Source organism: Gouania willdenowi, chromosome 5, assembly GCF_900634775.1.
Source record: "Gouania willdenowi chromosome 5, fGouWil2.1, whole genome shotgun sequence".
Classification (NCBI taxonomy): Eukaryota; Metazoa; Chordata; class Actinopteri; order Blenniiformes; family Gobiesocidae; genus Gouania; species Gouania willdenowi.
Genome location: NC_041048.1, coordinates 30,445,794 through 30,461,714, shown reverse-complemented (window position 1 = coordinate 30,461,714; position 15,921 = coordinate 30,445,794). Strand labels below are relative to the sequence as shown.

The 15,921-nt window shown below is 37.9% G+C and overlaps 2 protein-coding genes across 5 annotated transcripts in view; both read left to right on the top strand.

Moving 5' to 3' along the window:
- Positions 1-15,921, top strand: part of LOC114462870 (formin-like protein 20) — a 474,381-nt gene that overhangs the window by 393,565 nt on the left and 64,895 nt on the right. The window lies entirely within an intron of this gene.
- Positions 1-15,921, top strand: part of LOC114462863 (integrin alpha-5-like) — a 56,126-nt gene that overhangs the window by 30,191 nt on the left and 10,014 nt on the right. For all 3 annotated transcript variants that reach the window (XM_028445937.1, XM_028445936.1, XM_028445934.1), the window contains 8 exons: positions 273-430; positions 2,603-2,740; positions 5,855-5,922; positions 12,390-12,540; positions 13,530-13,622; positions 13,783-13,862; positions 15,563-15,643; positions 15,735-15,840. In XM_028445937.1, coding sequence (XP_028301738.1) covers positions 273-430; positions 2,603-2,740; positions 5,855-5,922; positions 12,390-12,540; positions 13,530-13,622; positions 13,783-13,862; positions 15,563-15,643; positions 15,735-15,840 — 875 coding nt within the window. The remainder of the gene's footprint in view (positions 1-272; positions 431-2,602; positions 2,741-5,854; positions 5,923-12,389; positions 12,541-13,529; positions 13,623-13,782; positions 13,863-15,562; positions 15,644-15,734; positions 15,841-15,921) is intronic.

The following is a 15,921-nucleotide window of genomic DNA, read 5'->3' as shown; positions in this document are numbered from 1 at the left end:
CCTTGCTTTCTTTGTGTAGCCACAAGTACGTTGAACCTCATTGTGGTCAATTTGGCAGTCAAGTTTAAGATAAAAGAACAATTGTGTAAATACAGGGTTGCTTTTTAAAAGCAGCAGTTTACAAAAGTCTGTGCATGTCTGTGTGTAGGGGGTGGTGGGTGCGTATACATATACTCCTACTTATTTTCATTTAGTCCAAATTTCACTCTGTGCACAGCATGGATCATTGGTGTATATAAATATATATACAATATATATCCTGCACTTTCCAGGCTTTGTGGTGGAGGTACAGTTGGACAGTGTCAAGCAGAACCAAAGAGAGTCCATCAGAAGGACTTTGTTTGTGGAGAGCCAGCAGCCAAGCATGGTGAAGTCTTTTCAGCTCTCTAAGGGAGAACGCCTGTGCCATGAAGAAAACATCTACCTGCGGGTAAGTCACTAATCAGGCTCACTGCACCGAAATACAAATTACAGTGGGGCAAAAAAGTATTTAGTCAGCCACCAATTGTGCAAGTTCTCCCACTTAAAAAGATGAGAGAAGCCTGTCATTTTCATCATAGGTATACCTCAACTATGAGAGACAAAATGTGAAAAAAAATCCAGAAAATCATATTGTAGGATTTTTAATGAATTTACTTGCAAATTATGGTGATAAATAAGTATTTGGTCAATAACAAAAGTTAATCTCAATACTTTGTAATGTACTCTTTGTTGGCAATGACAGAGATCAAATGTTTTCTGTAAGTCTTCACAAGGTTTTGTTGGTGGGATTTACCAATAAATTCATTAAGAATTCAACAGTGTGATTTTCTGGATTTTTTTTTCTCATTTTGTCTCTCATAGTTGAGGTATACCTAGGATGAAAATTACAGGCCTCTCTCATCTTTTTAAGTGGGAGTACTTGCACAATTGGTGGCTGACTAAATACTTTTTTGCCCCATTGTATACATGGGTATTTTCTTACTTTAAGTTTTGTACATGACATGTATAAATTGTCAGAAAAATTGAGTACTGCTGCTGTTCTAAAACCTCTGGGTAGCATTATAACGTTTCTTATTCACAGTCTAGCAGGAAGGCCAAAGTAAGTCAATCAGTCCTGAGTTAGCATGTTACATCCAAGAGTGCCCAGTTTGGGAATGCATCTCATCTATTTGTGCATGCGCATCGTCTGTTTGTATTAAATCATTTTCTCTGTTTATTATTCCTTTGACAGCCTTGTTTGTTTTCCCAAAGTCTTTCCGCAACAGGAAAGTATCTAGATGTTAAAAGTCCTGCTAGAATTTTTGCTTGTTTCAAGGTTTAAATTAAAAAGATATTGTTTGTGGTCCCACATTTGGTTTCAAATATAAATCCAGGAGAGAAAAAAACAGAACCTGATGCTTAAAACTTACATTGGTCCAGCCTGGTACCATCTGACCCAGTGATGCTCAACCACTGAGCTAAGGTTCACCCGATCATACACCAATACAATAGAACCTGTAGTGGGATTCAATGTTTTACTTGTGTTTTTTGCAGCAATAAATAAAATAATTCTTAAAAATGGTGGTAAGTGGTAAACCAAAGCTTCTTTGTGTTATTTTGTAGCTCACTAAAATTGATATGACACTTTAACATTAACTCAAAAAAAGAAGAAATATTGGAGGCATTGATGTATTTCATGAACTCAGATCATATGTCACATTGCAATCAGAACATGTCTTTTTTTCCATATCATCAATCAAGCCTGTTTTCTGATGCTTTCTTAATTCAGGAGCTTGAAAGCTGATGGTTTTAATTGGAGTCCTTTAATCAGAGACTGTTTTACACATGTAACTGCAGGTGAGTGCAGTTACCTGACTGGTATGACAGAGGTTAAATAACAAGCTTTGAGGTCACTGTTTGAAGTGCTGTTTGGGGTGAAACTACTTCAGCACCAATGATTGCGTCACGGAGTGGTGACTGGGATCAAAGCCACCTTTACAAGTGGAGAAGTTCACTATAATCTCTTATGATCAGAGCAAACTTTCTTTCTTTCTTTCTTTCTTTCTTTCTTTCTTTCTTTCTTTCTTTCTTTCTTTCGTTCTTTCTTTCTTTCTTTCTTTCTTTCTGTGTACCATATGCACCATATCTGCTACAGATGCAACTTTGAGCAAAATGTAGCTCTCATACCAAAGACACTTTTGTTCACTTAAACCTATTGCAATTTGCAAATGAATTCAGAATTCAAAAACCCTCACACTTATTATCTCCTCACATAATTTTTGCCCTATTGACACCAAACTTTCAACAGGAAATCTTCAGATTATCCTACACATAGGATCCACACAAATTTTTGATTTATCGAAAAATGCATCAAAATGTAACTGTACCTGCAAATTCTTGCTACTGTTACAGTTAGGAGACAATAGAACACTGTAAAAAAACAACAACAACAAATTACCAACTTCTCCATGTTGTTTTGATGCAATATGTGTATTTTTGGATTACTAACTGAATTTTAGCTGCTATCTTCAATTGCCTGACAGTGGCCATTGCTGCACAGTAGCTATAATTCAACTTTGGCTTTATGTACAATATGGACAACTTTGTGTGTTTGAGGATCTTTACTTCTTTCATTTTGCAGGCGGACGAGGAGTTTCGGGACAAACTGTCACCGATTTACATCAGTCTGAACTTCAGTCTGGATCCTCAGGCCTCTCTGGATCAGTATGGGCTCAGTCCCATCCTCGATTACCAGACAAAACAGCACCTACAGCAGAAGGTACATTTCACTATGGGCCATATTCTCCCATTTGCACTTAGGTGTTTTTTTATGCGCTCTTGACACGCCCACCATAAGTCTGTGAATGAAGGCGGTCTGATGGGCTTCATTTACCAGAAGGCGGACTGGGCCGTGATGTAATTGTTTTTGGCTGTCTGGAAATCATGGAATACGGAGCATTTTCTAACACTTTTATTGTCATTGAAACAGGTGAACATGAAAAAGCACACTTTTATTTTGAAAGACCTTGTTGACGAATTAAGTGCAGAAGCAGAATAGAGCGCATCCAGAAACATCGCAGCAGCGCAACTTTTGTGATGTTTATGATGGTGATAAAAGATTAGGATCAGCAAATCTCTCTAAAACAAAGCATGTGCCCAACCTTATTTAAATCTAATTTCTATTCATCCATAACTTAATAATGTAAAGCAAAAACTGAACATTGTAAAAGTTTCCAGCAGAAATAGACTAAACTTTAGGGTTGATTTAACATTTTTATAATTTTTAAATGAATAACCTGCACATTTAAAAAAAAATGTTTTCTAAGTAATATAACTATATGAAAATGAAAACAGCTACATAATTTGTCTTGCTGTTTGCCTTTTATTGATTAACTTGAAGATTTTTTTTTTTAACTTAAACGCATTAACTTAATCTTTAGTTTTTAAGTGAAACAATGTAATACTGCTTTAAATATAAATCTCAATAGTTGTAGGGTTTTCCACCAATAAAAACACTGCAGCACTCATCAATGGTTTCTCAATTCTAGATAAAAATCAATGCACCACATACAGTACATACCTGCAACAGCAAGCAAGTGTTTTTTGGCTGTATCTTTATGTCAGTAGCTGGGCCAGTCACTGGTTCTCTCCTTTACTCTCTAATTAATGTCCTTACCTTTCCAGTCTGCTCATGTCAAGTTCATGTTGGTCGTGCATTTGGAAGCCCACATTCACATTTAGGCTGTACTTGCACTTCTCTATGTGTTGGCCCTGCAATGGACTGGCATAGAATGTGAGGTACCTTGGACCAGATGTGAACTGGGATAAATAGAGTGCAAATGAGTCAATGCTGTGAAAAATGGCAGCAAATCTGCACAAAACTTTTACTACCATCTCCAGATTATGTTGGATAGGGATTTGCTTTTGCATCGCTTTCTATATTAAATGCATTATCAAACTGCTTAATCTCTCCAGCCGAATAATGTAAATGAGCAAATGAACTATCTTGTTATTTTAAAAAACAGTGTGTTTTGTGTTGGGGTGTCGGAGGGATCGCAGAGGGCTTGCAAGTCATGGCTGTGCACAAACACAGTGGGAGGACTCACAGTCAGGGTTTGGGTGGAGCAGCCCTCTAAGACATCTGGTTGTGGTTTGTTTACATATGCTGCCAGTCATCGCCTGCACCAAGCAAGAACCCTAGCCTGAAGGGTGCATATGAGTGGAAGGTAAACTGAGTTTGAGCTGATTCACCATTGGCTTTTAACTGGAATTTTATAAAGAATGAGCCAAAGTTTGTAGTGTTAAGATTCCTCTAAATCAACACTGAAAACATTGTTGTTATTCTGTCACCTTATTTAAACTTATTTGATCTATTAGCCAACACATCTAACAAAACTTCACTTTTTCCTATTATGCCTTGAATTAGCAGTTCACAGCCATCTTCCAGCACATTACTGACATCAACTGGACTGGTGTGTACAACTTTCTAAAGCATGAACTCATTTTACTTTAACTGGTGTAAACATGGGTTTGTTAATCTGAAATCACTAAGTATGGAGATTTCTGAACCTCTAGAGTGCTCAAACCAGAGCCAAATTTGCAAATGAGCTGAAACTGCTAAAGACTTTGATGGGAACAGGTGATATGTAAAATCAATAATGGCTTTCAAAGTTCAGCTTTAAATAACACAGCCAATGTGCACAAAGGACCAACAGACAGAGCCAGTGACTCCCAAAATAAAACTGTAGTACATTAGTGTAATCATAAATAGTATGAAATGAACTCCGTGCTGGCCTATTTTGAATAGATACGATATTTTCCCTCTCTTACTTACTCTCAGTAGAATGCAAAGTACACCTAGGAAAGATTGTCAGTGCATCACACACATATTCAACCTTGTGATTCATTTAAACATAACAGGTAAAGTATAGACATTTTCGTCTGTGGCTTGTGTGTAATTTCAGGAGGAAAATCGAGGAACTGGAAAATAATACTTGGGAGGCTTGCTTATATCTGGGCAAGGATTCAAATCCACAGTATTCTACCTGAGAGGCTGTTTATCTAACTTCTGCTTCACTGAGCGGACCATGTAATAAAAAAAAAAAAAAAAAAAACTACCAGGCTTTGTTTTTATTGGAATTCAGTTGCCCAGTTTGCTCCTCAATGAGCCAGAGGAAAAATGGATCAAACATACAGTATTAGAGGAGAAAGAGATGAAAGTGAAGAGATGAAAGGTGGTTCAGAGGAGGAAATTGATAAGTTGTGGCTGCTCACTTGATCCCAGTAAGTATTACAAAGCATGTGTGTTCCAGGCTGTGTGGTGTTAAATGGCCTGCAGCTCCGAAGTTAAAGCAAAACCTGAAATCTCACGAAAGCTGATTCTTTTTTGTTTGTTTTTTGTGTTTTGCTCAATGTAGCTTTCTCTGCGGCTCTAATGCTTCCCATATGCTAGTGACATTAGGCCGTGGCAACAATGTCAGTATGGGAGAACAGACAGATATGACTTAGGTAAGGAGAAATAAAGCTTCAGGGCCATGGCAGGAAAGATTTCTCCACCATACATGATTAAATAGTGTTTTAGCGTTTTTTAAAAGTAAGGTTTCAGAAGAAGACATTTAACAGAAACACAGTTTCTGTTGAACACAATAAAACTTTCACTAACATCTTAGCATAAGTTTGTTTAAAACATGGGTTCCCTTTTTTGTGTGCACATTTGGAGGATATACTTATTCCGTATCTCCTATATTTTGTTATGAATGAATCCTTTGGCCTTTGGTAAAACTCACTTTCTTCAAAGCCTTTAACTTTCCTAAGAACTTGCTATCCCAAACTTCCCCATTCCTCTTCCCCAGTCTTCATTCATTTATCTCTTTCTCTTTGTTCCTAATCTCAGGCCCAGATTCAGCTTGATTGTGGAGAAGACAACATCTGTGTCCCTGACCTCAAGCTGGCTGTTTATGGGTGAGAGGAAATCACCTTTCTGTTACTTTACTTCATTCAAACGCAACTTAAACCCTTGGGCTGAGTGCTGCTAGTTTGGTTTAGCTACCCCGCCCGCGCCCCCGAGTGACAATGATAGATTTATGAACATAATATTGAATTTTCCATCACTAACAGGCTGCTTTTCTACATTTTCAAATCAAAGTATGTAGGACTAGTAAAGAGAGATTTAACGATTCACTCAACTCCCGATACGATTCTATTCACGATACTGGGTTCACGATGCAATTCTCTCACGATTTATTTTACAAAATGGGACTGTAGAAAAATGATGACTGAAAAATATTTATTTTTTAGGGGGAAAAAAACTATAAAAAACTGTACTGTTTTCATTTTATTTTTCATTGTCAAAAGAATCCCTTAATAAACTATTCAAAACAATGCAATTTAACTAAAAATAAATCTTGAATGAAAGAACTAAAGGAATAACAATGCAAAACTGCATAATAGTTCTTTTTAAAAGTGCAACTGAAAATGTATTTTGTACCTTAACAATTTAAAAAAAAAAAAACACTCATTTCACTGTATTTAGGGCAGATATTTGTTTGGACCAGCAGAGGGCGCTGGTAACCCAGTGGTCGGTTGGCATGCAGATATCTTGCAGTGAAGAAGAGATGCTACGCTAGCAGACATAGCTAATAGAAAAACGTGACTTTTACAGATATTTGTTGGTACTAAAGGGGTAAGGAATCATTTATGAACATGTTTAAAAGTAGAAGGCGGCCAGAAAGAAAGTTTTAGCAGATTACGCCCGCCGCCAACATTTCTGGATAGCTGCTGGTTAAAAAAAGTACTGCGATTCAATTTTCACAGTATTGATGTGAATCGTGATACCTATGAATCGATTTTTAACTGCCTTACGATTAATCATTACATCCCTACTAGTAAATAAATTATCTCAAGAAATGTATTAAAATTAAAGTTCATGCTTTGACGTGAGATGTACAGAATAGAAAAGTAAACACTGGTATTGGTGTGAGTAAACAAACTTTCAAATACTTGCGACCTACTGAATATGAAAGTGTGACCCACTTTTGGGTCCCGACCCACGAGTTGAGACCTTTTGGTCTAAGAGATATGCTAGTTGTCATTAACCTAAAGTTAAGGAGTGCTTTGATGGCTAGCCTATATCTATCTATAGATATACTCTATCCTGCTGTTAGTTTTTAACCTTGTAACCTGGTGCTACATTAAAGTCATTGGACTAAAATGGGATGCTATGCAAATAGCAAAGAAAAGTCAAAGTCCAGTTTTTGATTAGATACTTAAACATTGTTGAATTGATCTACAGATAGCAAAAAGTGTTTAATCTCACTTTTCTTTGTAGACCAAGGATTTACTAGGCTGACTCAGTTGGCCACAAATGGTATGTTTTATAGCAAGCATATAAGGTGAGATTGATGCTTACATTTTTGAAACGCTTGTACTTTTTTTGTCCAGAAGTATGTTTTCCTGGCTCAGCACATCAAGCAATCCTGCTTTCTGATTTGTCAATGAAAAACAGCCACGTATTTGGAAAATTCACAGTGCAACCACAAAAGGTGCTCACACTGATACTTTCTCTGTGCTGCAGAAACACAATCACCATTGAAACTAACTAAAAGTCTACATTTCTGGGTGCTGTGGAACTAAATTGAGATGATTCAGCACTTTCACTTCACATAAATAGTTTTCACAGACAGCCTGGAGGACTCAGCAGCTCTTTGTCCTGTTAGCCAGCCTTTCCTAAACAGTGGAATGTTTACCATTGACTCTGTCACAGCTGTTCAGCTTGTGTCCTCTGGCTCCATTTGTGTTTTTATTAAGCTTCATAATCCATGTTTCACATACTTCAAAAGAAAATGTAACTGTTATTCTATTGTACTGTAATAATTTATATTACCATAAATCTTTGTAAATGTAGCATGCCTGTGCTTCTGTGCTTCCTTACATCTGGACTGAGCAATGAGATTTCTCTCTCGTAGTTATTGTAAAGGCACATGGAGGTCATTTAAATTTCCTGTAATGATTTTTTTCCCCTTTAACTAAATGTGTTTATTCAGTTTTTTATTCTCATTTGATGTCATGTGGTTTTGAGTTTGATGTTTATCATTATTTAAAACACTTTAGGTTGGTTCTTTACAAAACTGAGGAGTACTATTTTTAACCTCTTACCTTTTAATTGCATAACAACAACAAAAAAAAAACGTTAGTTTCCTAACTTTAGTCACAGATTTCTATGCGTTGTAACTTAAAGTTGTTGCCTATTAGGGATACATTTCAGGCAGTGTGGTGCAGATTTGTGTCATTTTCACATCTCCATCTTCATGTTTAGGAGTCTGGTTCCAGTGGTGCTTCCTATGCATTGACTGAGGTTGCTTTAGCATAATTAAAATCATCTGGATGTTTTCTTGCCTAGTAAGGGGGTCACTGTGTTCATACCTTCTCGGATTGTGAAGGGGGAGGGGAGAATGGAACTAAATGAAAAAAAGAAACCCCTATGGGAGCCCCAAACCAGACTTCAACCAATTTTTTACACCAGTGAGCGATGCTAGTGGGGAGGGTCTTGACGGCCTCGAGACCAAAGGTTGTCAGGAGGATTTATCACGACATGGAAAATGTGTTTGTGCACAGGGTGGCGTCATTATAAGCAGGCGGAATAGGGTGGGGGTGGGTTTCCTGAGACAAATCACAGTGATCAGATTTGGGTAATTTCCCAGATCATTCACAGGAGAGAATGGCCTTTAGAGACTCAAGGAAACAGAGCAGGATTGTCTGGCCAGACTTGGCATCTCTGCTTTTTCCATTCTTTCAGGGCACTTTGGTTATACACTGAGAAGTGTGACTTTAAACAGATGTGATACAAAGAAACTGTTCAAATTAAATTGTGCCAGGGCACTATTGTTACCAGTTTTTTATTCTTTAATAAATGGAGTCGTAATAGAAGGTGAGATCAAAGCCGGATTAACCATATGGGCAATTGGGCAATCGCCCAGGGGCCCACGACCACTATAGGGCCCGTGGCAGTGAGGGCATGAGGAAAGTATCTGGTTTTCTCTTGCTTATAATGTAAACTGTCTGCTGCCCGGTGCAGTTGCGCTGCACAGAAACCCTGCACCTGCCTGTGACTGTGAGCTGAGACCCTGTCCAATGAGAGGAGGCCAGACAGGTCAAAGCCAGGTGACGCAAATCAACCTCTACGCCAGTGGTTCCAAAACAGTGTGCCGCGGCACACTGGTGTGCTGTCATGCAAATCCAGGTGTGCCGTGGGATTTTGGGACAACAATCATACATTATTATTTAGTGCCCTATAAATGAAACGCCGTCACCGTGAAAAAATGGAACATTTTTTTATGGGGAAATGTTTCCGGGGACCGTTTATTAGGTGCACCGCCCGCTCCCTTCCCATCCTGGATGCTTGAAACAGCTCCTAAACCACCCAGACCCCGTGTCTAAACTGTCAAAAAACTACGCAAATCATCAGTGACTCCTAATTACAGAGCCACCACTTTACTGTGTGTTAACAACATCTCATCTGTGCTACACAACATCTGTGGATAAAGTTGTTTGTTGCTGTGGACGAGACCATCCATTCGTTGTTGTTTAAATATTATGGTCTGGAATGACGTCATCAGGATCATTTAAGTTCGGTGAATTTAAATTAAGTTGATCAAAACGTAATCAATAAACCTGATCAGATTCAGTAAACCATTGATCCCTGAGTGGAATTTGCAATTGGGTGTTGCATTTTGTACATGAAATGAGTGATAACACGTGTTATAAAGGCTATTTTGCACAATAGGTGTGCCTTCAGATGTTTACTTGTCCTTTGGTGTACCTTGGGTACAAAAAGTTTGGGAACCACTGCACTACGCAACTCAAAATATGCAAACATTGAGAGGCAGCTAAGTGGGAGCGCTAAACAGAAACTAAAAAAGAAGGCGGCGATCAGAAACGCAGAAAATTAAAAGAAGCATATACCGAATATAGTTAATTTTTTTCACTCCTGTGTATTTTGTCAGATCAGCAGTTCTTTGAGAGAAATTGACAGGTTTCCAGATGTTTATGTTTTGCCAGATTATACTGATACTGATGTGTTTTATTTTCATAGCATCATATGTGAGTGAGGGGCTTTGACAGGAGGATATAGTGGTGCATTTGTATTTCTATGAGCATTTGCACTTGATGACAGTTAGATATTGGCGTAGTGAGTAAATGTATGTATATTACTGGAATTTATTTATACTTTTGCCATATTATAGTAATCCTAGGGTTGTGATGAGAGGGCCCTTGAAAATTGTTGCCCAGGGTACAGCGAAGTGTTAATCTGGCCCTGGGTGAGATATCTTAAATATCAATGAAACAAGCACTACAAATGTCGACAATATGATCTTTGAATTACAGATTTGACAATGGAAAGAATCATGTCTAATTGTGGGATCTGTAGTTATTCATGTATGCCCAGATTCAGCCTCTGTGTTTTGTAATTGATGCATTGAGGGTCATGAAATAGTTCAATCGTTCTATTAGAAGAACATTGCTGTTGAATTCCTCAGGATGTGCTAATATTCTAAAAGAGGTTATTGACACTACATGTGAGGTAAAACAAATGCATGTATATTATGTCAATGACTGATCTGTGTTAGTTCACTTTGTTGGCTCCACCCATGGCTCCAGCCCAATTTGGAGTATTACTCTCCATGTTGTTAAGCAGTTTCCAAGCTGTAAATTTACTACTTTGAACTGTATATACACTGAACAAAAATATAAAGGCAACACTTGTTTTTGCTCCCATTTTTTACAAGCTGAACTCAAAGACCGAAAATATTTTCTATATACACAAAAAACTATTTCTCAGCAATATTGTTCACAAATCTGTCTAAATCTGAGTTAGTGAGCACTTCTTTGCAGATCTCGATACGTCCACCTCACAGGTGTGGCATATCAAGATGCTGATAGACAGCATGATCACTGCACAGCTTAGGCTGGCCACAATAAAAGGCTACAATAAAAATGTTGAGTTTAATCACACAGCACAAAGCCACAGATGTTGCAAGATCTGAGGGAGTGTGCAAATAGCATGCTGAATGCAGGAATGTCCACCAAAGCTGTTGCCTGTGAATTGAATGTTCATTTCTCTACCGTAAGCCGTCTCCAAAGGCGTTCATCCAACCGGCCACGTGTAACTTGGAATCACAGGAGTGCCAAAATTAAAAGGAAATGCATGTGGAATTATAAAGCAAACCAATAATACAAATTTGTAAATAAAAAGAGAATCAATAATAAAAATGTGGAAATATAAAGAGAATCAATAATGAAAAAATACCCAAATGTCGTGTATTCTTTTTCCATTTTGCTTTTGCTTTTGCTTTTTCCATTTTGTCATTGCTTTTTCTGTTTTGTCTTTGTCTTTTCCATTTGCGTTTTGACATTGCTTTTACCTCATGACTCAAGCTGTCAGTAAAAGCAATGTCAAATCAATGACCCGCCCACAGCAAGGGTGGTCACTGATTTGATTTTTTGGGCAAAACTGAAACACCAAAATAAATTATTATGCAAATTATTAGTCCCCCATTGCATTTCTGGCTCTGAATGTGTACTAATCACTAAAATTAAAACAATGCAATTGTATACATTGAAATAATGCTTAAAAGAATAAATCAATTAAAAATTTGCGCTGGTTTAATTTGAATCCAATCAAGGTATAATCTTTATAACGTGGACCATTTACAGTCGTGATAAAGTTCAGACGTGCACTAACAGCAGAGTTGTGGCACAAATATAATGCCATACATGCAGTGCTTCAGATTGTTGTGTAGAGGTCCCACAGTACTACAGTGATGACGTAACAGAAACATAAAACACACGTACTGCTCTATCAACTCTGCTTAGAAAACTCTTCAGTGATCACATGTATTAAATCCAGCCGCTCTGAGTCACTCTACGGACACGTTGGTCCGTTTCCAGACAAGCGTGCGGTGACCGCGCTACATTGTTACAGCTTGTTTAACGTGTTCATTTGTTGTGGTGAACTGCCGTGAAGTGTCTCAATGTGTGTGCGTGCACTGTGTTGATGCACTGATGCATATTCTGCTTGCTTTTAAAATGTAATCCCCTGAAATAATCCCTGTTTTTACAAAAAAAAACAACTTGTAATCTGATTACACATTTTTTAATATACTGTCACAGATTACAGTTACATGTTTTTTGTATACTGATTACATAACAGTTACTTGTAAGCAAATGTAGGCAAATGGTGGTCACACCAGATACTGACTGGTTTTCTTGTGATTTCAGATGTTGTTTGTAAAGTTTATCACTCATCCAGGTTGTGTTGATTCTGGTAGCTTAGTTAGCCTAGCGTCTTGGCAAGGGGTGAGTAGTGATTGAATAAAAATGTGTTCAAATGAACAGTTGTAGAATATTTGTGTTTTGTGCTCTTTCCTCAGAGACAGAACAGAGATTTACCTTGGCGATGAGAACTACTTGAGCCTGACTTTCAACGCAAGAAACGAGGGAGAAGGAGGAGCGTATGAGGCTGGGCTTTATGTAGCGTTACCTGCTGAGGCGGACTACAGTGGGATCGCACGTAGCAATGCGGTGAGACTGGAACGATGACTGAAATCAGTCTGGATTGGTAATTTTCCAATGCATAAAGTTTCAAGGTTATCAAATAGTAACATGTTCTAGAAAGTTTGTAAATGTTATCAAATAAAAAGAAGAAAAAGTCATTAATTTAAAAATATATTTTTTAATTATTTAAAAAAACACCTCTATTAAGATTAAAAAATGACAACATATTTTTAGTATATTGTGAAAATCCTGTATAACTAGAGTTCCATACCATTAACAAAACTGTATTTGATGTTTTAGTATTTGTTCAGATGTAAAATATTTTAATCAGAATCTAAACTAGCCTATATACAGCATAACAAATTCCATCAGAAGGTACAACACTGCTAAAATTTGGTTCAGTGAATAAAAATTGGGGCACACTAAGAATGCTTTAAGTAAGTAAGTAAGTAAGTAATATTTATTTCTGTAGCACCTTTCACAGACAGAGGTCACAAAGTGTTACATATCAACTCATTCACACACCAGTGGGACAGAGCTGCCATGCAAGGCGCTAGTCAACCACTGGTAGCAACTTGGGCTTCAGTGTCTTGCCCAAGGACACATTAACACATAGACTGTTAAAGACCGGGATTGAATCCCCAACCTCTCGACCAGAGGACGGCCCCTACACATGCATTTAAAAAAACAAAAACAAACAAAACAAAATTATTATTATTTTTTTTTTTTTACCAGGTACCAATTCGGATTGGTGCCTGATGGCCTGGCCAAGTTGCAAAAGATGTTCCCACCAACATTTTTTAATTAAGACAGGCATACCAGCAGCATAGATCTGTAAACCAAGACATGCAGTATCATCAGAATACTCTGTTTAAAATGTGTTTTTGATTAGATGAAGGATGTACAGTAGTTTATGGCACCTGGGACTGATAAGGTGGTGACATCAGTGGTGTTTCTTTATCTTAACATTTAAGGGAATGTGACATCTGAATCTGATATATTCCTGTTACCAACAGAGCCTGACACAACTGACATGCAGCTACGAAGCAGAAAACCTAACCCGCTATCTGGTGTGTGATCTGGGAAACCCAATGAAGTCTGGCACCAGTGTAAGAACCAATGGCACACATGTTTACATGAGCTTCCTCAGTTAATACACTAACAAACTCACTGATAGAGAAAGAAACTTATCATCCTGCTAATGACTTTTCATTTACTCACAATTGTGCATGTAACAATTGTCTTGTTTTTGCTTCCATACTTTTATAGCTATGGGCTGGCCTTCGCTTCACTGTGCCCAGATTAAAAGATACCTACAAAACTCTCCAAATAGGATTCCAGATAAGAAGGTAGGCCCTTTTTAAGAGCATTTTGTTGTATTTTATTTATTTCACTTCAGGTGTATATATTGAGATACCCTTTACTTCTCATAAAGAATGCGTCCAAGCTAACCATCACCAAGGTTTTCAAAATACTCTATTTATTAGCTAAGTGGTGTAATCGGCAGGAAAACCAGAAATAACTGATAGTAATGTAACACAGACTAAGCAGATCAGGTAAAACAGGAAACAGCAAACTCTCAGCAATTATGTAAACCTATAGTGGGGTAATGACCAAACTGGATGAAGAAGAGAGAGAAGAAAATACTCAAAACAACAAAATGCACAAATACAGAGTAATAATGATGGCTATACTACAGATAAAGGGTAGAAAAAGACAAAATGTGCCTAAAAAAGGTAATGCACTGATAAAAATAAAATAAACAAAAAAATACATTTCAAATAAACGTTTATTTTATCCCTAACCTCATTAGCTGTTAATACTTAAATATACTGTGCTTAGAAGACCTTTCCCTATTATTTACTACCCAGGTAAAAGGCTTGTGACGTAAAACCCTGCAGTACACTTTTCTCAAACTTATATCATGGCGGAGCCAGAAAAATAAAGGCAGAGAAGACCTTTGTCCGAGGAACGGAGCAACTCCATGCAGTGACAGCTCAGCAGCAACACACAGCAAACACACACTGTCGTCACGGCAACAGGCACGCACAAACACTCACAACCTAACTTTCCGTCAGGCAGCACACACAAATATCCATCCATCTATCCATTTTCAGAGCCGCTTTGTCAGCACACAAACAAACACACACATTTTCACACCCTCTTCCGTATTACTCCCACATTATTCATTTATTTGACTTGTCTCTCTTCTTCATACAGTTCACATGGTCACATGGGACTATATGCGTGAAAGCACCCTTAGCTTTAAGCTAGATGACACACTTTTGATAGCCAGATCAGAGGTGTTACCAAATCAAGCTTTTTTCATTTACAACAACTGGCCAAAATCAAACAAATGCTTACTCAGCAACATTTTGAGACAGTGATCCATGCTTTTATTACCTCTAGATTGGACTACTGTAATGCACTGTATATGTGGATTAGTAAATCCTCTATTTCTCATCTCCAGATGGTACAGAACGCTGCTGCACGGCTTTTTACTGCCACAAGGAAATTTGAGCACATTTCCCCTGTCCTGAGCACTTTACACTGGCTGACAGTTTATTTTAGGATTTATTTTAAACTCCTTTTATTTGTTTTTAAATCACTGCATGGCCTCGCACCCCAATACCGGGCAGACCTTCTTCACCCCTATGTCCCTGCTCGGGTACTTAAATCAGCTGACCAGTGCTTGCTAACGGTGCCAGACAGGAGAAAAAAGCTCAGAGCTTTCGCCTGAAGCTGTGGAACGCACTGCCGCTTTATATCAGAGAGGCTTCATCTCTGCCTGTTTTTAAATCTTTTTAAAAAACACATCTTTTTACTTTAGTGTATGCACTTCTGTAACTTTGTCTTTTGCACTTTGTCCCCCTCTTTCTGGATTTTTAAAGTGCTTTATAAATAAAGTTGGATTGGATATTTTTTCAGTCTCTGTAAACAAAGAACAGAATTGTTGATTGATATTCATTTCTAATGTTTAGAAATCTGATATTGTTTGGATGCAGGTGTTCATCATGGCATAAACAAATAATGTCTGTTTGTTCTGCAGTAAAAATGTAAATAATTCTGAGAGTGAGGTAGTGCAGTTTGAGCTGAAGGTGGCTGCCATGGCAACTGTCATCATGCAGGGGTGAGCCTTCACTGCCACAGATTAATACCCCCCCCCCCCCATGCCATGTTATTATTGCATAACTTTTGGGTTTGTGTGTAATTGTTCACAGAGTTTCTCGACCTGACAAATTTATCTTCCCCCCTCCCAACTGGAAGGTTCATCACAGTCTGGGCCAGGAACAGGATGTTGGGCCGGAGCTCCAACATGTTCACGAGGTTCGCTATGAGTTCACTGTCTCACTGCTTTCTTAACTGTTTGTATGATTGAAAAAAGTATCCCTCCAGTCTTTATAAATG